The sequence below is a fragment of the Mytilus edulis genome, chromosome 2, assembly GCF_963676685.1.
Source record: "Mytilus edulis chromosome 2, xbMytEdul2.2, whole genome shotgun sequence".
NCBI classification, from domain to species: domain Eukaryota; kingdom Metazoa; phylum Mollusca; class Bivalvia; order Mytilida; family Mytilidae; genus Mytilus; species Mytilus edulis.
In genome coordinates this window covers 78,810,573-78,838,364 of record NC_092345.1, presented here as the reverse complement: position 1 = coordinate 78,838,364, position 27,792 = coordinate 78,810,573, and the positions used below count along the sequence as shown (strand labels likewise).

Sequence of the window (27,792 nt, the reverse complement as noted above, 5' to 3'; positions counted from 1 at the left end):
TTGCATGTACTTAATACTTTTATCCATTAATATGTGTCAAAGCCATTAAATGTTGTAACTTTATAAAGAAAAATATATTTATCTCGTGTTTGTCCTTCTGATATCACTGCCTTATATATGTGAAAAAAACACTATTTAAAATTTGCAATTTAAATCAACATATGAGATATCGTATCATCTGAACTACATGATGCATTTGTTGTTAAACAGGTGCAACCAGATGATCCGACAGTAGATGTCACTTTACCAAATATTGAGAAGGACATTGTTCCTGGTAACAAGATTAAATTGATAATTACACCTGTGTCGGATGTTGCAACGCCTGTTGTGAAGGATGTGCAAGTGAAAATCTGTAGGAAAGGTAACTGTTTCTTGTTTTTATGTAAAATAATTAGTTAATTTCGATAAAGATAGGATGGCACTTACTTACAACTCCTACTCCAATCAAAAAACATTAATTTCTCCTCTAAGCTTCGAAAACAGAAGTTCATACTTTTTCCTTTACTAAGTTCATATGCACAGATGTGTAAAATTGCATTTTCTTGTAAACAACATATATGAGTACATATTACTAGGCATATCTTCCCCCTAATCCCGAATTCAAATATGCTGCATTTAATCATTACGAAATAATATTTCAAAAATATGAAAGGTGTGATACAGATGTTATGTTACTTGAAGTGCAGAAAATTTTATAACATATTTATAAGCACCAGTTGAACAAGTAGTCAACAAAAGTCAAATGTCACTAAATAAAGAAAAATAAAGACACACAAATATTGAACTTAGAGGAAAATTGAAAACAGAAAGTCCCTAATCAAATAGTAAAATCAAAAGCTCAAACATTACAGGTCATGAACATGTTCTATATATAAGTATATACAATAATACAGTTTTGTAGATATGAACCCTTGTATGGTGTTATAACTACTTTGTCTATTTTTCCTTTCATTATTTGAGTGACAATTTGTAATGCGAAGCTACTTGATTTAGATTGAAAATCATCACTAGCTAGAAAGAAAGGACGTCTCTCAATGATATTGTAGCTGAAACATCATCTCTTTTTCAAAATCATATATAATCCTTATTGTACAACAGAACGAGTATAGAATTATATCTGCTGGCATTGGTAATCACGTTGAAGATTTGCGATTCCTTTAGTGAGTATTATCATCTCGTCTTATTTGATAATGCATAACATTTAACTGTAGAACACTTAATTGCTGTAAATGTGTTTTTATCTTAAGCTTATCGCACATACTCTTGCGTCAAGATGAAACAATCATATACATATCTTTTACAGAGATTACGACAGTTGTCACTTTTACTACAGCATCAACAACTTTGTTATCAACGACTACAGGTAAAGTAAAGTACCAAGTAGAACGACCTGTGTTACACATGTAGAAATATAAAATAAACAGTCGAATGAATGTGATATGTATTGCTAACTCTATACAAGTGAGGCAAATATTTCATTACATAAGCAGAAAAAAAACGACCCCATGTCAAAAAATGACGAAGAACAAACAGTAAACCGTTTAAAAAAATTCGTAATATTGGGCATATTGGTTAATATCCTACCCGTGGCATCACAAACTTCATTAACCTTTGTTAACTATCAATGCATATTAATTCTTTTTACCACTAACGTGACTGATAGTGAACGTTTGAAATAAAAACAGTGGTATTATATACTTGTTGTTTCAATTGTTATAAAAGACTTTAATCGATAGAAAACCACTAAAACATTGCCAAATAAGGTAGCAGAAAATCATAGTCCGAAAACGTAATCAAAATCAACCCTTACCCCTTATAACTAATATTTGGCAGTATTAAGTTGCTTTTAACGGACAAGGACTAACTGCTTCACTACTGGTATTTGCAAAACTGGCCATTGAAACTGGGTACCAGTAATGTGTTGCATTAGGTGTTGTCGTAATCGACAATTTTAGAACGAGTATGGGCTACGAAAAGTGGTACATATCATCTTTCTAACCATTAATAGATTATGAAGTCGTTCAACTTCGATTATAAATGATTAAATAACACACATACTTATTTTACACAACGTCAAATTCGACTGTTCACCGATTTCTTTCAAAAAATTAGCCACTAGTGTAGCAGTTTCTTCTATCGAATACGGCACTTAAATTACTTTCTGGTTTAATTTGAATTACTTTTCGGTCTAACTTTTGTCTGTTTGTGTGCTAGAACCTTATTTGAATTTCCCCAGTGTTTATGTGTTTTTTAAAAATATTATTTATGTGTTCCTCTCTTATAGAATTTGCTGAGTTGTTATCCAAATTCATTCCCCCTCATTCGCCGTACTATTATTATTCTCTTGAACTATTGCACATATAAACTTCAACCCTGAACATGTTTTTAATCATTAAACAGAGTGTATGAAGACCGCTTTAGATGAACTTACTCCAACAATGTTAGCAGTAACTACCGATGATTCTGCAAATGGATTTAACCCAGAAGACATACTGCGAACCACTGGATGGATTGCCGATGGTAGAAACCCAGTAGTTGTTCTGAAACTAAATGACAATGACGACAGTCCAAAGGTTTACCAAGTTAGCATGACTGTCACTAATGTCAAACAGATAGAAGCTGAATTAAAGAATGTTGAAGGAGTAACAGTGACAACTGTAACAGTAAGTTTTGAATCTGCAGATATAGTAAACTTGCAATTCATTAATCTTAGAAACGGTATTACCAGTTGTCTTGAAGTTTGAAAATACCTGCATGACACTATTAAAAATAGTAATAAATTGCTGTTTGAGAAAGCCACATTACTCTTGCGTTACATAAATTTCCGGAACAAAAGCACTGACTGCCAAATTATAAGAAAAAATATATGCTCTATATCTTTGACATAGAAATATATTGTTGGTCCTCAAATCCTATGAGTATATATGCTTTATTGCCTCGTTTTCATCACATATAAATGCAAACGAGACACATGCTAACAAGTATTTTTTTCTAATTTATTATTGTTTTATGCATTTTAAATATTTGACCGTAAATATTTTTCTTTTCTAAATCGATTTTTTTGGTTTATTTTTAATCAAGATTTGATAATTCAAAACTTCATAGAAAGGGTGGTATATAATTTACGGCGCGGATTTATTTATTCAAATTGTGTGTAAATATTTTAACGCTTGATCTTTGACATATTATTACAGAAAATGCCAAAATCAACCGGACAAGAACCAGTAGTTTTAAGTTTCAATGGTGTTATTGGTACAGAAATTGTAATTAAACTGGTGTCACCACTAAGAGCTGAAGCACCTATTGTTTCTGATACAGAAGTTATTGCATGTATTCATCCAAAAGGTATGTAATGGCATAATGTAGAAATGTGTATTAAACAAAGCAAAAAAGCTTGTATTTGGACACATACATGAATATAACATACTTCCGATTGACATGGTTAAATTCATATCTGGAGCACTTCATGGACCTATCAAATATCGTCATGATCACAAGTCAATAAGCATTCATGTGATACTAAAACTTTCCAAACTTCCTTTTTAATAAAGTTACAGATATGTGTATCAAATATTTTGTTTAAAACATTTACTTGCTTCTTGTATGTTACTTCTGACTAAACCGAATTAGTGGTTCATTAAAAAAACTAAAAGTCATCGCAATATTAGTTTTCGAATGATTCACTTTCTGGATTACGATAAAGACAGTTATATGTTTTATTATGAATGCGCATACTTCAGATAACAATATTGGGAATTGCTTGGTGCATTATCTTTAACCAATTAAAATAAAGTGAATGTAATCTTTTTTTTTGTAGCTTCAAATAAATTGCTACATTTAGTGAATTTTCCTGAACTATCATTTCTTGCAAGATATTTAAGTAACACAGTACACATATATTTTAATGGTTGAATTTAGTATTTAATTAAAAGAAAGAAATAATGCAATTATGTTTTCAGAGATTACAACAGTCATCTTGCCGTCTACATCAACAACAACGTTGGTACCAACAACCACAGGTATGTTACAGTGAAGTTACAAGCTACAAATCTAAATTGATAAAAAATGAGAAAGAAAAAATGAATTCAATAGAATCAAAAAGTTTTGGGACCTTTTATAGCTTGCTGTTCGGTGTGATCCACTTTTGTTGGTCTTCAATGTATTATGTATTCGGGTTTTGTTTTCTGTAATTAGTTAAGACGTCAGTTTTATCATGTAAATCTTTTATATTCATTTGATAAAATTTACTGTTTGCAATAGCATAAATTGTTCTAAATAATAAGAATGTTATTATCACAAGCAGAAAACCCTTGCCGTATATGGCACATCCTTTTTCAACTTTTGATCCTCAGAGCTGTACAACTTTGTACCTTTTTTTGACATTCGAACTTTTATATCTGGGCGTCACTTGTAAGTCTTGTGTGGACGAGGCGCGGTTTTGGCGTATTGAATTTTAAACCTGATGCCCTTTGTTATCTATTATTCATGTTTTTCTTTGCCTAATACGTTCTCTTATTTATGTGAAGTCCTGTATTATTATGTTGAAATTTTAATGTTATATTTAACAATGCCATTAAAGTGCGAAGTTTGGCATGCCACAAAACCAGGTTCAAACCACCATTTTTTCCTTTAAAAATGTCCTGTACCAAGTCAGGAATATGGACATTGTTATATTATAGTTCGTTTCTGTGTGTGTTACAATTTAACGTTGCGTCGTTTGTTTTCTCTTATTTTTGAGTGTAAATTGACATTGCGATAAGGCGTGTCACGGTACTTGTCTATCCCAAGTTCATGTATTTGGTTTTGATGTTGTGTTTGTTGTTCTCGTGGGATTTTGTCTTGTCCTTGGTCCGTTTTTGTGTGTGTTACATTGTAGTGTTGTGTTGTTGTTCTCCTCTTATATTTAATGCGTTTCCCTCGGTTTTAGTTTGTTACCCCGATTTCGTTCTTTGTCCATGGATTTATGAGTTTGAACAGCGGTATACTACTGTTTCCCTTATTTGTAAAGAGTGATTTGAATGGAGAGTTGTTTCATTGGCCCTCATACCACATCTTTCTATATGTAATAAGTTTTGTTGAAGAAAATGATGTCGATGAAACATTTAAAAATATTTTAAAGACATTGCTATCTTTATCCCCTTTTTCAAATCAAGTTGAACAATGTTGAATCCCTCCAAACAGATTTGTTTTAATACAAACATGTAAATAGAGTCTCTATAACGAATATGCATAAAATTGATTATAGTTATAATATAAGTTCATATTCATATTTATAGCTATCATGGAGTGTCCAGTAAATACCGTATCAGATATATTAGATGTTGAAAAAGTAACCACATCATCTAATCCAACTGAGGCAGATCAAGTTCTTGAACCTGAAGGATGGACCCCAGCACCTGATGATGATACTCCAATCGTTGAATTGACATGGGATGAACCGGAATCAATTATGGATGTAATTGTAGTAACAGAAGAGGTTGACACTGTCCAAATTATTGTTTACAATGACGATGAAGTTGTTTTTGATGAGCCTTTCAAGGTATAATATGTATTATAAGAAGTGGTTATCAAAGTGATGAAGAAATATTTTCATTTTGTAAATTTGATTAAAAGAGGATTTGCGAAATTCTAGTTGAAAACTAGATGCTTCTTTATCTATGAACTTTTGTAATTTTTAAAGAAAGTTAATTTATTTCTTGTTATGTCCTTCTGATATCAACTCCTCATTGGTTTAAACATTTGTTAAGGAAATGAAGTGTAAATATAAATACATAAATCTTCATAATCGAAGTGAAACGATAGAGAAACGGTTTTAAAATTACTGTAAAAAATATCCACTGTACATAAGCTTTTTTGTTTATATCCAGCATATGATGTATATGAGAAAATTCATGGTGCATTTTTTATTTAACAGGTTCAACCACATGACCAGACAGTAGAGGTCAACTTACCAAATATTAAGAAGGACATTGTTCCTGGTAACAAGATTAAATTGATAATTACACCCGTGTCGGATGTTGTGACGCCTGCTGTGAAGGATGTGAAAGTGAAAATCTGTAGAAAAGGTAACATTTTGAGTTTTGTAGAATAACTAGTGTCTTTTGATAAAAAGATAAGTTGACAATTACTTACAACTTCTCCTCCGATCAAATTTTTTGACTTTATTATCAAAGCTTCCTTTTTTTTCGTATTCTGAGTTACTGTGCCTGGGTGATTAAACATGTAGGGGTAAAAATGTAATTCTTATGTAATCAAGATATGTCTACAGGACTAGGTATATATTTTATGTTCTGACTTCATATATTCATAATTATTCATCACGATAACACAATACAAAAATATGAAACACATGATACAGATTATATGTAGCTCGAAGTGCAGAAAATTATTTTTATTTATAATCATCTTCTAAACAAGTACTCAGCGATAATCTATTGTGAAAATATTAATTAAAGTTCTACGCAGGTTATGAATATCGTCTAGATATAAAAATAATATTAAGTTGTTGTTCATATTTCAGGTAACAATATTTAATCTTTATTTTTCTTTTTTTCACCAATCATTTTCAGAAATAATATACAAAGATGAAATGTAATATTTATTTTGTAGCATTTTTATAACTACAACTAAATTGCTTCGTGGTGTACATTTTCCTGAAAATTCATTTCTTACACTCTATTTGAGCAACTCATTGCAAATATATGTTTGATGATGTACCCATGTTTTCAATTTGGAGAAAGATATAATATAACACTATGTTTTCCAGAGATTACAACAGTCATCCTGCCAACTACATACACAACAACTTTGGTATCAACAACGACAGGTATGTTAGTTAAACTTTATCAGTACCTTATAAACCTGGTCAAAGGAAAATAAAAGAAATGAATAAATGAAATATGAGTTTGTTTTTAATAAGGTGTTTTTAAACAGATTACTGACATAATTCCTAAAATATTTTGAATAAGTTTATGTAAGAGTTCACCTGAATTTATGTATTAAAGATATTGCAATATCGGTACTATATCGCTATAACAAATATTCATACATTCGATAATAATTATATAGTATAAGTTCATATTCATATTTATAGCTATTATGGAGTGTCCAGTAGATACGGTATCTGAACCAGTAGATGTTGAAAAAGTGATCACATCATCTAATCCAACTGAGGCAGATCAAGTTTTTGAACCTGAAGGATGGACTCCAGCACCTGATGATGATACTCCAACCGTTGTATTGACATGGGATGAACCGGAATCAATTATGGATGTAATTGTAGTAACAGAAGAGGTTGACACTGTCCAAATTATTGTTTACAATGATGATGAAGTTGTTTTTGATGAGCCTTTCAAGGTATGATATGTATCCAAAGAATGGTTGTATAATTGCTGAAGAAATGTAAATAGTTTCATTTTGTACATTTCATTACTATTTCATTATTTTAGACAACAAGTTCCCTACACTCAACTTTGCCTTCGTACATATATTTTTTAAGGAAAATTTGATATTTTAAATGCATTTAATATTAAAATTGAAATCATAGTTCCGTTACAAAAATATGTTTTATAATTACTGACAAAGAAGCCTCTGCAAATATACTTTGTTGTCTATATCCAGTTAAGGTAATATCGTATTATTTAAGTAACTATTGAATTTGTTGTTAAACAGGTTCAACCAGATGACCCGACAGTTGATGTCAACTTACCAAATATAAAGAAGGACATTGTTCCTGGTAACAAGATTAAATTGATAATTACACCTGTGTCCGATTTTGCGACGTCTGTTGTGAAGGATGTGGTAGTTAAAATCTGTAAGAAAGGTAACTTTTTGATGTTTTGTAGAATAATTAGTGTATTTTGATTAAGATAAATGGACACTTACCTAAAACTCCAACATCAAATTGCTTGAATATCCCATCGAATCTTCAAACTAATTAAGTGATGTTCTTAGATGACTTCATCATGTATATGGGATAAAATGGTATGTTCTTGTAATGAAGATTTGTGATATTTGCGTCAATTGATCAATCACCAGTTTCCTCGGGTTATGAATACGTGTAATTGTACAAATAGCACAATTTATTGACTGCAAATTTCTGTTATTATGTATTTAAAATCTAAAAAAAAGGGGGAGGGGGTTTATTTAAATTTTTCAATTTGTATTGTCACTCATAGCAGCACTTTGGCTGACAAATATCAATACACACTTTGACTTTATTTATTGTTTGTTGAAGTGTCTTTTAAATTAAATTGTTTAACAGCAATTGTAATTCTATATCACTTAATTCCAGAAACAACAACAACACCAGCGCCATCAACTACAACACAAATACTCACAACAACACCAATAGTATCGACAACAACAGCGGCAGGGCCATCAACAACAACACAAATACTAACAACAACAACACCATTAGTATCGACAACAACAGCGGCAGGGCCATCCACAACAACACAAATACTAACAACAACAACACCATTAGTATCGACAACAACAGGTATACACAACGTCAAATTCGACTATTCACCGATTTCTTTCAAAAAATTAGCCACTAGTGTAGCAGTTTCTTCTATCGAATACGGCACTTAAATTACTTTCTGGTTTAATTTGAATTACTTTCTTGTCTAACTTTTGTCTGTTTGTGTGCTTGAACCTAAGTTTCCCCAGTGTTTATGTGTTTTTTAAAAATATTATTTATGTGTTCCTCTCTTATAGAATTTGCTGAGTTGTTATCCAAAGTCATTCTCCCTTATTCGCCGTACTATTATTATTCTCTTGAACTATGGCACATATAAACTTCAACCCTGAACATGTTTTTAATCATTAAACAGAGTGTATGAAGACCGCTTTAGATGAACTTACTCCAACAATGTTAGCAGTAACTACCGATGATTCTGCAACTGGATTTAACCCAGAAGACATACTGCGAACCACTGGATGGATTGCCGATGGTAGAAACCCTGTAGTTGTTCTGAAACTAAATGACGATGACGACAGCCCAAAGGTTTACCAAGTTAGCATGACTGTCACTAATGTCAAACAGATAGAAGCTGAATTAAAGAATGTTGAAGGAGTAACAGTGACAACTGTAACAGTAAGTCTTGAATCTGCAGATATAGTAAACTTGCAATTCATAAATCTTAGAAACGGTATTACCAGTTGTCTTGAAGTTTGAAAATACCTGCATTACACTATTAAAAATAGTAATAAATTGCTGTTTTAGAAAGCCACATTACTCTTGCGTTACATAAATATCCGGAACAAAAGCACTGACTGCCAAAATATCAGAAAAAAATATATGCTCTATATCTTTGACATAGAAATATATTGTTGGTCCTCAAATCCTATGAGTATATTTGCTTTATTGCCTCGTTTTCATCACAAATAAATGCAAACGAGACACATGCTAACAAGTATTTTTTTCTATTTTATTATTGTTTTATGCATTTTAAATATTTGACCGTAAATATTTTTCTTTTGTAGATCGATTTTTTTGGTTTATTTTTAATCAAGATTTGATAATTCAAAACTTCATTGAAAGGGTGGTATATAGGTTACGGCGCGGATTTATTTATTCAAATTGTGTGTAAATCTTTTAACACTTGATCTTTGACATATTATTACAGAAAATGCCAAAATCAACCGGACAAGAACCAGTAGTTTTAAGTTTCAATGGTGTTATTGGTACAGAAATTGTAATTAAACTGGTGTCACCACTAAGAGCTGAAGCACCTATTGTTTCTGATACAGAAGTTATTGCATGTATTCATCCAAAAGGTACGTAATGGCATAATGTAGAAATTTGTATTGAACAAAGCAAAAAAGCTTGAATTTGGACACATACATGAATATAACATACTTCCGATTGACATGGTTAAATTCATATCTGGAGCACTTCATGGACCTATCAAATATCGTCATGATCACAAGTCAATAAGCATTCATGTGATACTAAAACTTTCCAAAATTCCTTTTTGATAAAGTTACCGCTATGCGTATCAAATATTTTGTTTAAAACATTTACTTGCTTCTTGTATGTTACTTCTGACTAAGCCGAATTAGTGGTTCATTACAAAAGCTAAAAGTCATTGCAATATTAGTTTTCGAATGATTCACTTTCTGGATTACGATAAAGACAGTTATATGTTGTATTATGAATGCGCATACTTCAGATAACAATATTGGGAATTGCTTGGTGCATTATCTTTAACCAATTAAAATAAAGTGAATGTAATCGTTTATTTTGTAGCTTCAAATAAATTGCTACATTTAGTGAATTTTCCTGAACTATCATTTCTTGCAAGATATTTAAGTAACACAGTGCACATATATTTTAATGGTTGAATTTAGTATTTAATTAAAAGAAAGAAATAATGCAATTATGTTTTCAGAGATTACAACAGTCATCTTACCGTCTACATCAACAACAACGTTGGTACCAACAACCACAGGTATGTTACAGTGAAGTTACAAGCTACAAATCTAAACTTATAAAAAATGAGAAAAAAAAATGAATTCAATAGAATCAAAAAGTTTTGGGACCTTTTATAGCTTGCTGTTCGGTGTGATCCACTTTTGTTGGTCTTCAATGTATTATGTATTCGGGTTTTGTTTTCTGTAATTAGTTAAGACGTCAGTTTTATCATGTAAATCTTTTATATTCATTTGATAAAATTTACTGTTTGCAATAGCATAAATTGTTCTAAATAATAAGAATGATATTATCACAAGCAGAAAACCCTTGCCGTATTTGGCACATCCTTTTTCAACTTTTGATCCTCAGAGCTGTACAACTTTGTACCTTTTTTTGACATTCGAACTTTTATATCTGGGCGTCACTTGTAAGTCTTGTGTGGACAAGGCGCGGTTTTGACATATTGAATTTTAAACCTGATGCCTTTTGTTATCTATTATTTTGAAGTCCTGTATTATTATGTTGTCATTTTAATGTTATATTTAACAATGCCATTAAAGTGCGAGGTTTGGCATGCCACAAAACCAGGTTCAACCCACCATTTTTTCCTTTAAAAATGTCCTGTACCAAGTCAGGAATATGGACATTGTTATATTATAGTTCGTTTCTGTGTGTGTTACAATTTAACGTTGCGTCGTTTGTTTTCTCTTATTTTTGAGTGTAAATTGACATTGCGATAAGACGTGTCACGGTACTTGTCTATCCCAAGTTCATGTATTTGGTTTTGATGTTGTGTTTGTTGTTCTCGTGGGATTTTGTCTTGTGCTTGGTCCGTTTCTGTGTGTGTTACATTGTAGTGTTGTGTTATTGTTCTCCTCTTATATTTAATGCTTTCCCTCGGTTTAAGTTTGTTACCCCGATTTCGTTTTTTGTCCATGGATTTATGAGTTTGAACAGCGGTATACTACTGTTTCCCTTATTTGTAAAGAGTGATTTGAATGGAGAGTTGTTTCATTGGCCCTCATACCACATCTTTCTATATGTAATAAGTTTTGTTGAAGAAAAATGATGTCGATGAAACATTTAAAAATATTTTAAAGACATTGCTATCTTTATCCCCTTTTTCAAATCAAGTTGAACGATGTTGAATCCCTCCAAATAGAATTGTTTTAATACAAACATGTAAATAGGGTCTCTATAACGAATATGCATAAAATTGATTATAGTTATAATATAAGTTCATATTCATATTTATAGCTCTCATGGAGTGTCCAGTAAATACCGTATCAGATATATTAGATGTTGAAAAAGTAACCACATCATCTAATCCAACTGAGTCAGATCAAGTTCTTGAACCTGAAGGATGGACCCCAGCACCTGATGATGATACTCCAATCGTTGAATTGACATGGGATGAACCGGAATCAATTATGGATGTAATTGTAGTAACAGAAGAGGTTGACACTGTCCAAATTATTGTTTACAATGACGATGAAGTTGTTTTTGATGAGCCTTTCAAGGTATAATATGTATTATAAGAAGTGGTTATCAAAGTGATGAAGAAATATTTTCATTTTGTAAATTTGATTAAAAGAGGATTTGCGAAATTCTAGTTGAAAACTAGATGCTTCTTTATCTATGAACTTTTGTAATTTTTAAAGAAAGTTAATTTATTTCTTGTTATGTCCTTCTGATATCAACTCCTCATTGGTTTAAACATTTGTTAAGGAAATGAAGTGTAAAATAAATACATAAATCTTCATAATCGAAGTGAAACGATAGAGAAACGGTTTTAAAATTACTGTAAAAGATATCCACTGTACATAAGCTTTTTTGTTTATATCCAGCATATGATGTATATGAGAAAATTCATGGTGCATTTTTTATTTAACAGGTTCAACCAGATGACCAGACAGTAGAGGTCAACTTACCAAATATTAAGAAGGACATTGTTCCTGGTAACAAGATTAAATTGATAATTACACCCGTGTCGGATGTTGTGACGCCTGTTGTGAAGGATGTGAAAGTGAAAAGCTGTAGAAAAGGTAACATTTTGAGTTTTGTAGAATAACTAGTGTCTTTTGATAAAAAGATAAGTTGACAATTACTTACAACTTCTCCTCCGATCAAATGTTTTGACTTTATTATCAAAGCTTCATTCTTTTTCGTATTCTGAGTTACTGTGCCTGGGTGATTAAACGTGTAGGGGTAAAATTGTAATTTTTATGTAATCAAGATATGTCTACAGGACTAGGTATATATTTTATGTTCCGACTTCATATATTCATAATTATTCATCACGATACCACAATACATAAATATGAAACAAATGATACAGATTATATGTAGCTCGAAGTGCAGAAATTTATTTTTATTTATAATCATCTTCTAAACAAGTACTCGGCGATAATCAACTGTGAAAATATTAATTACAGTTCTACGCAGGTTATGAATATCGTCTAGATATAAAAATAATATTAAGTTGTTGTTCATATTTCAGGTAACAATATTTAATCTTTATTTTTCTGTTTTTTCCCAATCATTTTCAGAAATAATATACAAAGATGAAATGAAATATTTATTTTGTAGCATTTTGTAACTACAACTAAATTGCTTCGTGGTGTACATTTTCCTGAAAATTCATTTCTTACACTCTATTTGAGTAACACATTGCAAATATATGTTTGATGATGTACCCATGTTTTCAATTTGGAGAAAGATATAATATAACACTATGTTTTCCAGAGATTACAACAGTCATCCTGCCAACTACATACACAACAACTTTGGTATCAACAACGACAGGTATGTTAGTTAAACAATATCAGTACCTTATAAACCTGGTCAAAGGAAAAAAAATGAATAAATGAAATAGGAGTTTGTTTTTAATAAGGTATTTTTAAACAGATTACTGACATAATTCCTTAAATATTTTGAATAAGTTTATGTAAGAGTTCACCTGAATTTATGTATTAAAGATATTGCAATATCGGTACTATATCGCCATAACAAATATTCATACATTCGATAATAATTATATAGTATAAGTTCATATTCATATTTATAGCTATTATGGAGTGTCCAGTAGATACGGTATCTGAACCAGTAGATGTTGAAAAAGTGATCACATCATCTAATCCAACTGAGGCAGATCAAGTTCTTGAACCTGAAGGATGGACTCCAGCACCTGATGATGATACTCCAACCGTTGTATTGACATGGGATGAACCGGAATCAATTATGGATGTAATTGTAGTAACAGAAGAGGTTGACACTGTCCAAATTATTGTTTACAATGAAGATGAAGTTGTTTTTGATGAGCCTTTCAAGGTATGATATGTATCCAAAGAATGGTTGTATAATTGCTGAAGAAATGTAAATAGTTTCATTTTGTACATTTCATTACTATTTCATTATTTTAGACAACAAGTTCCCTACACTCAACTTTGCCTTCGTACATATATTTTTTAAAGAAAATTTGATATTTTAAATGCATTTAATATTAAAATTGAAATCATAGTTCCGTTACAAAAATATGTTATATAATTACTATCAAAGAAAGCCTCTGCAAATATACTTTGTTGTCTATATCCAGTTAATGTAATATCGTATTATTTAAGTAACAATTGAATTTGTTGTTAAACAGGTTCAACCAGATGACCCGACAGTTGATGTCAACTTACCAAATATAAAGAAAGACATTGTTCCTGGTAACAAGATTAAATTGATAATTACACCTGTGTCCGATTTTGCGACGTCTGTTGTGAAGGATGTGGTAGTTAAAATCTGTAAGAAAGGTAACTTTTTGATGTTTTGTAGAATAATTAGTGTATTTTGATTAAGATAAATGGACACTTACCTAAAACTCCAACATCAAATTGCTTGAATATCCCATCGAATCTTCAAACTAATTAAGTGACTATTCTTAGATGACTTCATCATGTATATGGGATAAAATGGTATGTTCTTGTAATGAAGATTTGTGATATTTGCGTCAATTGATCAATCACCAGTTTCCTCGGTTATGAATACGTGTAATTGCACAAATAGCACAATTTATTGACTGCAAATTTCTGTTATTATGTATTTGAAATCTAAAAAAAAGGGGGGGTTTATTTAAATTTTTCAATTTGTATTGTTACTCATAGCAGCACTTTGGCTGACAAATATCAATACACACTTTGACTTTATTTATTGTTTGTTGAAGTGTCTTTTAATTTAAATTGTTTAACAACAATTGTAATGCTATATCACTTAATTCCAGAAACAACAACAACACCAGCGCCATCAACTACAACACAAATACTCACAACAACACCATTAGTATCGACAACAACAGCGGCAGGGCCATCAACAACAACACAAATACTAACAACAACAACACCATTAGTATCGACAACAACAGGTATACACTGCATTATATTTTTAATCAGTTGAAATCATATTATAACTCAAAAACAAAAGCATTTAGAGCAAATCTGACAGGGTAAAATTATTTATTAGGTCAAGATCTATCTGGTCTTAAATTTTCAGATGAATCGGACAACCCGTTGTTGGGTTACTGCCCCTGAATTGTTAATATTAAGGAAATTTTGCTGTTTTTGGTTATTATCTTGAATACTATTATAGATAGAGATAACTTGTAAAAAGCAATAATGTTCAGCAAAGTAAGATTTACAAATAAGTCAGCATGACTGAAATGGTCAATTGACCCCTTAAGGAGTTAATGTCCTTTATAGTCAATTTTTAACAATTTTCATTGGGCCAAGTTCATTATAGATAGAGATAATTGTAAGCAGCAAGAATGTTCAGTTAAGTAAGATGTACAAACACATCACCATCACCAAAACACAATTTTGTCATGAATCCATCTGCTTTTGTTTGTTTAATATTCACATATACCAAGGTGAGCGACACAGGCTCTTTAGAGCCTCTAGTTTGATTCGAGCGTCACTGATGAGTCTTTTAGAGGCGAAACGCGCGTCTGGCATATATAAAATTTTAATCCTTGTATCTATGATGAGTTTATTTGATCTGATTAAGTTGTATAGCACATTGTTAATTGAATTTTTTTATTACAGAATGTATAAAAACTACTATGGAGGATGTATCCCCAGATATGTTGACAGTCATTACGGAAGACTCTGCACTTGGGTTTAATCCAGAGGACATATTTAAAACCTCCGGATGGGTGGCTAAAAGAAACGAACCCAAAATTACATTGGAATTAAGAGACAGTAATGATAGCCCCATGGTGTATCAAGTTATAATGAATGTAGCCAATGTTCGAAAGATTGAAGCTGTTCTTAATAATGTGGAAAACGAATTTGTAAAATCAGTTACAGTAAGTCGTATAAGTCCAAAAGATTTATGTAGTACAAGTGTTTACTTGATTTGTCATAAATCTACTTAAATACAGATATAAAGTAAAGTTACAATACCTTAATCGTTAGAACTTCAAATATAGTGTGAGCTCTGTTTGTTTGTTCAAAGACAGTATTGTCTACTACACCCAGTGTCTAATACATAAATATGACCAAATCTTTAATGAGAAAGTAAGATCTTGGGTTAGTTAAAACATATTTATTTTATAGTGGATTGGGAAACAAGTTTTGCAACTTATATTAATCCCTTCTCCACTTTGCGGGTGCGAGTGCTGCCTTCTAGCAACATCAGCCTGCTCTTTTTCGAAATCTACACGGGTATCTATTACGTGCCAGAGATATGGCTCTATCTTAACACGGGTCATCCATTTATCGTCCCCTTCCGACGGATTGTCATCGTTTCCTCAATACCATACTCGCAAATGGTGTCAAGGGAGAGCCGAAAATTCAAGCCCTGAAATTTTCATCCCGGACTGGGAATCGAACCAGGAACCTTTGTGTTAGTAGTCCGATGCACTAACCATTAAACCACGGTTCTCATTAAGATCTTGGGTTACGCATAGCAGGATTATAGAGTCTCTATTTAGTTTGAAAATTGTCACACTGAAATGATCACATAATTATAAAGGCAATCATAAAACTCATAAAATGAATATTTCTTTCTTCAATTAATCTTTTATATTTTTGAAAATAAAAATATCAATTTATTTATTTGGGTACGACTGAAAAGTCATCTTAAGGAACGTAATCAAAAGATTTCAAAGTATAGGATGTAAACCTCTTTTGATTACTTTAATTCATTACAAAAAAAAATCCATTAGTTTAAACATATTTATTTATAGTGGATTGGGAAACAAGTTTTGCAACTTATATTAATCCCTTTCCACTTTGCGGGTGCGAGTGCTGCCTTGTAGCGGCATTAGCATGCTCTTTTACGAAATCTACAAGGGTGTCTTTAACGTGCAAGAGATATGGCTTTCTCTTAACACGGGTCAGCCAATTATCGTCCCCTTCCGACGGACTATCATCGTTTCCTCGAGACCATACTCGCAAATGGTGTCAAGGGAGAGCCGAAAATTCAGTTCCTGAAATTTTCATCCCAGACCGGAATCGTACCAGGAACCTTTGTGTTAGTAGTCCGATGCACTAACCACTACATCACGGCTCTCTCTAAAATCCATGTAATGTCAACTTTGGATTAGTGAGTTTGAACCTAATTTCGTCAAAATTTATATATGTTATAACGGAGACTCTAAGACAGTTACAAGTGCAAGAAAATAAAAACTGAACTTCCGAGGTGCTTGTTCTTAACAAAAATTTGTTTGTTGTATTTGTTATTTAAATAATTTATGTATTAAACAAATCTGAGTTGATTTGAAAAAGATTTACCTGTGAAATGATTATAAACAGACACTGATAAACTATATTCACGGACATGTATTCGGGAAAGAGTAAAAACGTTAATTTAAGTTGTTAAATATTAGGATAAAAGCAATACATACATATTTTTAAGTATATTAATCACTCATTGTAGAAAGAACCAGAGTCAGCCTCAACTGAAACAGTTGTATTGATGTTTGATGGTGTCATTGGTACTGAAATTGTTATCACATTTGTTGCGTCAGGAGAAAAACCAATCATCTCTGAAGTAAAAGTGGTTGCCTGTATTCATCCAAAAGGTATAAAAACATTAAAGCAGTAAGTGTTTGGGGTGTACAACCTACAGAAATGAATCAGAACAACAGTTATTGGGTGTAATAGCAGATAATTAAATGTGTGCAACTTGATATTGCTGAAAGTATTTTTCTGTGTCAAATCTTTTTGCTTGTTATTCGCGGCTGGATGCTTGGGAGTCCGTATGACAACATTCTGCACTCTGACAGTGTCTTTTACGAATTTCAAGATAGGACTTTAACGTTTTTACATAAAATCCTTGACATTATAAATTAATTAGTATCCTTTTGTTTTTCAAAGGTATGAACTTGATGATCTGATAGTTTTTAAGATATTGAATTATTATCATTGGGTGTTATCTTTTTCAGAGATAACGACAGCTGTAAGCCAAACAACAGTAACAACAACTTTCAAATCAACAACAGGTAAAACGTAGACCTTGTTTTCTCTTTGATTTAATTGTTTATAGTAGCTAAATCAATTGCCACAGTTACTGATACTTTCTGTTAGCTATTCGTTTTGTCATGAAATAAACAACTTGCGAATTATGTTTGGAATCTGTGGTTGATATTTCTGTTGACAGCTACACAGAATTTTGAATTACTCACTATGGTATAATTAATATACACCATATTTAATTGTAATGATCACAATCACGTCTATTTAAATTCGCTATTTTACTAACTTCAATTTTGTAACTGAAAAAAACCAAACCAATATGCGTACCTAATAAGGATGTTTAATCAAGACGAAAATATATACAATATCAGCTTTTTTGTTTTATCTATTTGTTTGTCAAAGTCATATAATTCTAACAGGTTACTTCTTCTTTCTATAATGAGTAATGAATTCTTCATCAAACACTGAACTTCATTCGCATTAAATACATTATTAATTTTGTTACAGCAATGTATTGTCAATTCACACAAGAAGCCTTTAAAGACAATTTTGGATACGAGCAGATAGATATAGTTGGATTTGTTGAAAAAGATGGAATTGAGGGTCTTACAAGCAATAGTGAAATAATTCAGATTGATTCGGTTATAGAGGAAGGAGTTGTCGTTTTCGTTGGATGTAGTAACTGGTCAGTGTATTTCTATAACGGTTTTTAATTTGTTCGGTAGAATAGTACTTGAAACTTAAAATCTCATTATTTTATTTTCTGGTAGGAGACAGTTTATTATATTCCTGGTTTGTAAGCTTTGAATTATTGTTTTTTGTGATGCTGTTTCTTTATATTAAACAGGCATACATTCTTGCAGTTTTTATATTCATTCTCAAAAAGCTTGATTTCTGAAGAATTAATAAAATAAGCTAAAGAATTATTTTTGGTAAACTAAAATTTCAGATTGTAGTGAAAACAATAATTGATTGATTCTAAGGTCGAAATCTATTATACAGTTTGAACGTCAAACAGGTATTGTTCTATCATATTTAAACCCACTGAATTCAACATTTGGAAAAAGCAGTCTGACGGAAGAACAAAAATTGGAGATAGAGTTAAAAATAAATGTTGATGACCATATTGAAATAGACTTTCGGTAATGAAATAGAAAAAAAGTAATTTTCGGTTTAGTTTCTGAATTTTTACTTTTAGTACTTGTGCAATGGATGGTAATATCAGATGTGATATAGGACAATGTGAAGGTATGTTAAGATACATCCATAACTCTTATTCATATAAAAGGCCATATGGTATCACATGATTTTTTCTTTACAGTTTTAAATCAAACCAGTTTACTTCTCTCTTGATTTTGAGTGACATGACGTATTGGATATTTTCATTCCTTGTATTATGTAGGTTCCATTTTTTGTGCATTAAAAAACAAAATAATTCTATCAGATTGAAACATTAAGGAAAAAAGATTCATTCAAACATTGAATTACTTTTATTCTTGCATTGCACCAGATATTTTATCAACGGGTGCAATTCGAGTGTAACAATGTGCTAACTAGTCGGAACATTTGCGTTCACGATTGGCTTTTTAAGGGGGGTATTTGTTTGTCTGTCTTTATTTTGTTGTGTAATGTGAAGCAGTTTGTCGTCTTCATATGTTTTTCCAAGACCTTTTTAATACTCGACTATCAACCCAACCTTATCTATTTATTATTAATACTATATTTTAGAATGCAAATATACACAGTGGAGTGAATGGACACCTTGTTCAAGAGAATGTGATGTTGGATCCAGAACAAGGCAACGAATTAAAATTACAATTACCAATCCTAACATATGTGCTGATGATCTAAAAGAAATTGAAGACTGCAACATAGAACCATGCGTTACACCAAGTAAGATTATTCGATAAGAGATTTTATATTTCATATTAGACTTAAATAAAGGCAACAGTAGTATACCGCTGTTTGAAACTCATAAATCGATAGAAAAAACAGACCTGGGTTACAAACTAAAACTGAGGGAAACGCATTAAATATAAGAGGAGAACAACGACACATCATTAAGTAGTAACACACAGAAACGAACTAAGAATTAGACAAAATCCGATGAGAATAACAAATATAACATCAAATGATTAACGATGTTGTTTTTTTTATCATATATATGTGAAACAGCCTTAGAAAATGAAAGGTTGAAGTTATGTTAATCCATTGAAAACATTCAACTGAAACATTTTGCAAATTTTCAATAGTAAGTGTTATTGATTTAAAATAATATCTTTCATAACATATTTTTTTACAGCAACGATGCCAGTGTGTGAGCAGTGGAGTGAATGGAATGAATGCAGCACTACTGACCCTTGCACTGAAGGTGTACGATCAAGAGAACGACATTGTCCTGACAGTCCGTCCTTAGAAAAGGAGCCATGTGTAAACAACTGCACATATCCAGGTAAGCATAATAATCTTAGAATTACAATTGCAGAAACATGATGTAAGTTAAAATATTAGTAAACTTTATCTGGAATCATATTAAATGGTATAAAAAAATCATATAGGAGTAATTTTTGTAATTAAAAAGACAAGTTATATAATTTGAATATCACTTATATTTATTATTAAAGATTTGTATGTTAGGAAGTTATAAGTTTCGATAAGTATAAGTATTGGTTATGCACTATTTTACTTTGTATTTTAAAGTTGTAACAGTGTAGACAGCATAATTTGTGATTTATTAAAATTGATTCGATCAAGCTCTTCCGTTTACTGAACATAAATGTCAGCCTTGAGTGTAATTATGACATCAATAATTGTGGTTGACACCTAGTTTATAGTTATGTGTTTATATTATTACTTGCATTTATCTTTACTGTTTTAGTATGCAAACATCCGTTGGTACTAATAACAGAACCAACTTGTCAGCTGACTTGTTATACAGTTCAATATCCAGAAAGCTGTGTTATTCCTGATGATATGGAACCTAGCTGTGGATGTATGGAGGGTTATGTTCTTGATGAAGAAAGTAATATTTGTATTCCTATCCATGAATGTCAGAAATGTTACAAAGAAGATGGAACAGCTGTAAATCCTGGTCTAAGTTATATGAAATCCGAATGTGAGGAGTGGTAGGTGTCCAATTTTTCTTCAACTTTTTAATTGATTTGTTTGGCCTGCATGTGCCCGAAAAAATGTATCGTCATTTGAAATATAACGGAAATGTTATAATTTAGTTACAGAATGATATGAATACTTTTTATTTGCAGTATCTGTACAGAAGGATTGACATTAACATGCGGTATCAAAACTGACTGTAAGTTGAAATATAGATTAAAAGGTTTATCATATATACCGTTTCCTGCTGGTCTTTGAATATTAGGAATTGTCAAGTTAGACTAACATATTCCATCGCATGTATACCAGAAATCCATGGTTACAGTGGGTTTTTGTCTATTTAATAATATGATAAACGGTTAATTTTAAAATAATTTCTTCGAAAGAAAACAATTTATATATTTTTCACAGAATAAACAGTAAATAAACTCATTATAGATACCAGATTTACAAAAAGTGTACGCCAGACTTGCGTTTCATCAACAAACGACTCTCTAGTAAAAAGTTATCAAGGCAAATTAAAGCAAGAGGTTGTATGGCTTTAACTATCCAACCAGTTTCACTGTTCTATATCTGACATTCAAGCTGTATAACTATTGTCTATTCACGACTTTGTCACTGTTATTCACATCATATTCAACAAATTAGGGAATTAACATTTAGTAAAAAGATTTATGTAAAATTATTAGAAAACAGGGTTGCCATTATAAAAGGAACTTTATTTGGGAAAACAGTACGCAATCATTTGCAAAATGTTTTATGTCAATCTCTTCACAAAAGGTTTACACTTATGAATGAAAAATGAAGATGCGATGTTAATTGAACAACACTTTATTCATATTTATCCTAGGTTGTGCATGGACTGAATGGGGACACTGGGGAGAATGTAGTGAATCTTGTAAAGATGGAGTGCAGAATAGATACAGGTATTGTAATATGTTGTTTCCTCTTAAAATTTGTTTTATGGAAACATGTTGCAAAAGATCTCTACAAGAATTTTTTACCTTGATAGAACATCGATAGGAAATAAACGTTGAATATAAATATCGTATCGAAATGAGTTAAAAATCAATTCTTTTATTTCTATGCATCAAATTTGTTACGTAAGCTTGATTTTAATATCGTATATAAAAACGTTCTAATAATTTGTTGATATTTTAATTCCAAATAGGGAATTGTTGGTGGGAGACCCTCACACATGTGGAGAGGACAAGATAACTAGAGTATGTAGTCCACCGACATCACTACCTGACGAATGCATAGACTGTATATACAACAACGAGGAATACAGTGTTGGAGATCTAGTTGATGTCAGGGATAATGGATGTACAAAGTGGTATGCTTTTCTGTCAAAATATAATAACATGTGGCGACATTGAATGTGGAATAAAAACTAAAATAACTACTTACAATCAACTTATGAAAGTTGTCTTCGTGGTTTTATTTTATACTGAAAGTTAAAGTCTTTTACTAATACCAAAAAGTATTTTTAATAAGATATTAGGTTGATTATTTTTTTTTTTTATGTTTTGTTACTTTCTTAATATACTGTATGGTCCTAATTGGATCTCTGAATATCGTATAAATAACGCAATGATTATGTATTGTAGCTACTGTGATTCTACTCATAACTCGTACTGTGTTCCGGATCCTGTTGCCAATGGTAAGAACCGATTTTAAATGAAAACGTTTAAAATCCTAATACCCAATATTTTAACTTATAATACTTCTATTCATTATATATTACATGATATTGTGATGTATACTTTTGGTAGTTTTGCTATGATAGATGTATTGATAGAACTTGATACATATTATTTACATCATATCATTTTCCAAGGGAAAGAAATATCCTTTATATAAGGAATCACCGAACATATGTGAAGGTTTCTTTACACTAATAAGAAACAATTAATATCGCATTTCATCCTTGGTTTAAACAAAGTAAACACATGATTTATCCGCAGTACATGAATAAAATTGAGAAAGGAATACATGTTTAGCTGCGATTGCAGATCATTGAAATCATGGACAGAAAATTAACATTTATTGAACATTAATTATTAATACAGATACAAATATTTCAATAATACATCCTTTAGAAATTAATATCGTAGTCAGCTAGTTCAATAAAGAGATTTATAAATGAAAATTGGGAATGTGTCAAAAAGAAAACAACACGACCAAAGAGTACAAACATGACAGTCGAAGACAATCACTGGGTCTTCAACACAGCAAGAAAATTCCGACTAGGATAGAATGTTTATTGATTAAAAAAGAAATCTAAAAATAAGTGATAATTGGTATCGTTAACAGAAAATGATCTTAAATTAAACAATTGTAAAACACATCGTAAGCTTATGTTGTATGTAACTTTCCATTCAGTCAACGGATCATGGTCAGATTGGGCGGAATGGTCATCTTGTAGCAGTTCGTGTGATGGTGGCGTGCGATCTAGAGTAAGGCTCTGCAATGATCCATTACCACTGTGTGATGGAAATGAATGCGAAGGAAGAAATGAAGAGGTTGAAGATTGTAACGCAGAACTTCCATGTAAATATGTTTTACTTCAGAGTGTCTAATAAAACAGTAGTAATGATCTTTTTCAACAATGTATGGATAAAACAACGACTACAATGAATATGGTTGATATCTTTAGTAATCCTTTAAAAAGTTTCATTTGAAATGTGTTTTCTTTATACAAAAAAGTAAGCAATGGCATTTATAAAATAAGTGTTATCCCGGGAGCCAAAAAAATACATCATATGAAATAGAGAAATGTGGTATCATCAATGAGACAACTACCCAACAAAATCTATGTTACAGTAGTTGTATCATGACAAACAATGATTTTTTGCAAAGACTAATAAAATATAGAGAAAAGGACATCTATATACTTGTACCCCTTCTTGTACATTAATAAGCAGTTGCAATTGTTTTGACGTGGTATTTTTTGTTTAGGCTGCATTATCTCTGAATGGTCCGAGTGGAGTGAATGTTCTGCATCCTGTGATGATGGCGAATCAGTTAGAACAAGATTCTTTGTAGATCCATCCGAACAAAGTTCGTGTTCTGATGTGAATATTACAGACATTCAACCTTGTAATCTTGGGGAATGTAAGTAAAACTTGTCATACAGATATAAAACATTAATTAATAATAGTTTTTAAATGTTTTATTTTAAACGTTGCGAGCTATAAAATTTGTTTTTGAAAAAAAGAGAGGACAGTTGTTTTCAATTTTGGAAGATGATTAAAACTCGAGAATAATCTGAATTATTTCAACCGAGAGAAAGAACAATGGAAATTGACGGAAATCCAAACAGAGGTAGACCAGCTTGTCAACGGGCTTTAAACTTGTTACATGTAGGACTGGCTTAGACCATTATAATTGATACAATTGATGAATGGCCTACATAGTCCTCACTTGGTGCAGATATAAAACATTGAAAAAGACTTAAGTGCACATATTGAAATAATCGGTATAACATGTATAAAGACTATCGATATGAAAATATATGTTTTTTTATGCCCCACCTACGATAGTAGAGGGGCATTATGTTTACCATTATAATTGATACAATTGATGAATGGCCTACATAGTCCTCACTTGGTGCAAATATAAAACATTGAAAAAGACTTAAGTGCACATATTGAAATAATCGGTATAACATGTATAAAGACTATCGATATGAAAATATATGTTTTTTTATGCCCCACCTACGATAGTAGAGGGGCATTATGTTTTCTGGTCTGTGACTCTGTTCGTCCGTCCGTCTGTGCGTCCGTTTGCTTCAGGTTAAAGTTTTTGGTCAAGGTAGTTTTTGAAGAAGTTGAAGTCCAATCAACTTGAAACTTAGTACATGTACACATGTTCCCTATGATATGATCTTTCTTATTATAATTCCAAATTATAATTTTGACCCCAATTTTACGGTCCACTGAACATAGAAAATGAAAGTGCGAGTGGGGCATCCGTGTACTATGGACACATTCTTGTTTTACTATATTTTGTGATAATATGAAATTGAATTTATAAAAGGAAATATAATATTTTGTATAGGTGGTTGCCGATACAGCGAATGGAGTGAGTGGACTGATTGTAATGCAGAGTGTGGTATCGGTCTGTCACAAAGAAAGCGAGATCTGGTTCAACCAAGCACTTATGTAGAATGTGACCAATTACAGGTCGAAGAAAGAGACTGTTATCTTGCAGATTGTGGTAACTATAAAATCACTAAGAAGACTTTAATTCAAAATCAAGTTCTCCCATTATAATTATAAACAATAACGTTGTATAAATATATTACCTTTTTGCAATGAGTTTCAAAAAGCCGTAGGTAGTTTTAATCCATGGGCTTGAGTAATTGACTTAAACTTAGTGTTATCAATTGAAAACTAAAAATTCAAACGAAATACGGAAAAATAGGAAGCGGTTGCCTTACGATATTTATATTATTGGTATTTCACTTCAGTATGTGATAAAGATCATGAGAAATGGAGCAATCATTCACGTTGTGAAACGACATGCTTAAACAGATTCACAAATATCCCAGTGGAAGATTGTGAAGAACTCAACCCTGGCTGTGTTTGTGAGGAAGGGTACTTTGAAGACAAAAATGGCAACTGCGTTACCAATGACAATTGTTCAGTTTGTTATCATCCTGATAGTCCAGATGAACCAATACAGGTATGAGTACCAGAGCAAAAGAAATGTAATATGATACGAAAAAAATGTTTGTCTTCTTCAAATGCAGTTTGAATACCCTTGCACTAAAAATTGAATTTTGTTTTGCCGAAAATAATTTTGATGGTTAGATTGGTAATGTTTGGAAAGTTTATATAACGTACTCAAATTTTAAATATGTACTCAAATGTATTGTGAAAATAAGAATGTTTGTTGTGTTTGTGTTAATGTCTCATTGGCACATAACGGTTTCTGAATTTATTCCTTCTTCCATTTTTTAATAAGGTAGATGACTGGGCAGCAATTGTCGAAACAGAACTTCGAACTCTTCACGATAAATTCATTAAGTCGGTCAAATGTATCCTCGATTTAATTCGAAAGCCTTATAGATTTAAGAGTTTATGCTGATATTTTATTTTATTTCTTTCAGCCCGGAAAGATTTTCAAAAACCCCAAAGTGGCTTGTGAGGTATGTCAATGTGTTGGTGGAGATATTGTCTGTAACAGGAGATGCGAGTTTCCCGAATGTAAAGAGGTATGTAAAATAGTGCAGTTAACTTTATGTTTATTTAATATTGTTATTAGAATTAAGTCCTTTGAAAACTGACCATTTGCCTGTGTGTTGCTTCCTGTTTTAAAATCAATTTCGAATATCAATTGGCAAATGACAAAATGTAATATAGTTCTATCGTTAATTCAAATCGAAAGTTAATGATGAAAGTAAAGGAATCAGGAGAGTTAATTTCTTATTTGTATATTTTAGGGAGAAGTTCTGTCCTACCCCCAAACTGATCCGTGCTGTCCTAGATGTATTCCTGAAAAAAGTAAGTTTTAGTTTGTTACCCGGATTTGTGTTTTTTTTTTCTTTCTCAATCGATTTATGAATTTTGAACAGCGGTATACTACTGTTGCCTTTATTTAATTGCTCTATGTATTTTACTTTATATTTCTCATTCTATCCCGGCTTGTACACGATGATTAAAACTGCCATTGCATATTTTGTACATTAATTTGTGCTCTTGTAACTATTAACTGACGTCCAATTTATGTGTCTACGTTTTGAGATATTACTATTGAAAGCCAAGTTAAAAATTGTATTAACTTGAAACAAATGATTGAAAAAAAATTATGCGTATTTATGAAAAGGTTACGAACATTAAAAATTGTAATTAATATTGTCTCTATTGTCAATTTCCACAGCCACGTGTTCACTGAAGACAGAAAAGAGAGTTATAACACGAGGTGACTGTGAAACTGTTGACGAAATCAATGTAACCTACTGCTCCGGAAGCTGTGGTAACAGTAGTAGTATACCTGTGTTTATGATGGACGACGGAATGGAATATGATAACTTTGGTTGTATACAGACCTGTAAATGTTGCCAGGGTACTGTGCGTGGTATGCAGACAGTAGATATACGATGTGGTTTACCCGGTCAGAAGAGACTTTACAAAGCCCGTGTACCTGTGATTGTAGCCTGTAAATGTGATGCATGTTTGACAACTGGTAAGATATTTTTTTCATTTTTAATTGATAGTTTAACCAATTTTATAAAATTAATTCTGTTTAAAACACCAAAAATCAATAATCAATCATCAACAAAATATAATTGGACTATTAGATTTGATGAATGATTTTTATTTGTGTATGATATCGATGCATTTGACGTTTTTTAAAAGAATATAAGTATTAATTCAATAGTTCGGATTCAATCAAATGTGCCTAATTTATAAAAAAAAGTATATTAATATTATCTATATTTACTATGTGTACATCATTTTTTTTCCAGAATCTCAGAAGAACCAACAAGATGCAACCAGTGGCTTTGGGAAACGATAGCATTGTAGAACATTTATAATTAATTAAACTTTCAAAATATCAAATGTGAAAAAATGTCTATTATTCATTGATAATACTAAAGTATAATGGCGAAAGCTAAATCAAGCAGAACATTGCGTAGCACTATACACATATGCCATATTCCCAACAAAAGAGAAATCGTTAGAAGAATGAAACACAATAACCGAAATCTAAAATCGTTTAAAAAACACAATTGGCTTAGAGGAAATGAATATAAGCTTCAAACATACTATCCGAATCTCGATAAATACATATAAAAAT

General features: G+C 31.4%; 1 protein-coding gene across 1 annotated transcript in view; it reads left to right on the top strand.

The window, feature by feature from the left end:
* Window positions 1-27,564, top strand: part of LOC139511033 (uncharacterized) — an 80,346-nt gene extending 52,782 nt beyond the window's left edge. The window contains exons 50-89 of the mRNA XM_071297601.1: window positions 211-361; window positions 1,304-1,363; window positions 2,401-2,663; window positions 3,195-3,345; window positions 3,960-4,019; window positions 5,277-5,539; window positions 5,915-6,065; window positions 6,767-6,826; window positions 7,094-7,356; window positions 7,672-7,822; window positions 8,294-8,500; window positions 8,835-9,097; window positions 9,630-9,780; window positions 10,395-10,454; window positions 11,675-11,937; window positions 12,312-12,462; window positions 13,163-13,222; window positions 13,485-13,747; window positions 14,064-14,214; window positions 14,682-14,822; window positions 15,499-15,761; window positions 17,336-17,480; window positions 17,844-17,900; window positions 18,382-18,559; window positions 19,073-19,122; window positions 19,603-19,767; window positions 20,177-20,326; window positions 20,753-20,999; window positions 21,138-21,184; window positions 21,836-21,911; window positions 22,157-22,321; window positions 22,596-22,648; window positions 23,371-23,538; window positions 23,947-24,102; window positions 25,048-25,206; window positions 25,460-25,674; window positions 26,102-26,206; window positions 26,435-26,495; window positions 26,872-27,177; window positions 27,461-27,564. Of these exons, the coding sequence (XP_071153702.1) occupies window positions 211-361; window positions 1,304-1,363; window positions 2,401-2,663; window positions 3,195-3,345; window positions 3,960-4,019; window positions 5,277-5,539; window positions 5,915-6,065; window positions 6,767-6,826; window positions 7,094-7,356; window positions 7,672-7,822; window positions 8,294-8,500; window positions 8,835-9,097; window positions 9,630-9,780; window positions 10,395-10,454; window positions 11,675-11,937; window positions 12,312-12,462; window positions 13,163-13,222; window positions 13,485-13,747; window positions 14,064-14,214; window positions 14,682-14,822; window positions 15,499-15,761; window positions 17,336-17,480; window positions 17,844-17,900; window positions 18,382-18,559; window positions 19,073-19,122; window positions 19,603-19,767; window positions 20,177-20,326; window positions 20,753-20,999; window positions 21,138-21,184; window positions 21,836-21,911; window positions 22,157-22,321; window positions 22,596-22,648; window positions 23,371-23,538; window positions 23,947-24,102; window positions 25,048-25,206; window positions 25,460-25,674; window positions 26,102-26,206; window positions 26,435-26,495; window positions 26,872-27,177; window positions 27,461-27,510 (6,099 nt within the window). The 3' untranslated portion in view covers window positions 27,511-27,564. The remainder of the gene's footprint in view (window positions 1-210; window positions 362-1,303; window positions 1,364-2,400; window positions 2,664-3,194; window positions 3,346-3,959; window positions 4,020-5,276; window positions 5,540-5,914; window positions 6,066-6,766; window positions 6,827-7,093; window positions 7,357-7,671; window positions 7,823-8,293; window positions 8,501-8,834; window positions 9,098-9,629; window positions 9,781-10,394; window positions 10,455-11,674; window positions 11,938-12,311; window positions 12,463-13,162; window positions 13,223-13,484; window positions 13,748-14,063; window positions 14,215-14,681; window positions 14,823-15,498; window positions 15,762-17,335; window positions 17,481-17,843; window positions 17,901-18,381; window positions 18,560-19,072; window positions 19,123-19,602; window positions 19,768-20,176; window positions 20,327-20,752; window positions 21,000-21,137; window positions 21,185-21,835; window positions 21,912-22,156; window positions 22,322-22,595; window positions 22,649-23,370; window positions 23,539-23,946; window positions 24,103-25,047; window positions 25,207-25,459; window positions 25,675-26,101; window positions 26,207-26,434; window positions 26,496-26,871; window positions 27,178-27,460) is intronic.
* The last annotated feature ends 228 nt before the right edge of the window (window positions 27,565-27,792 follow it).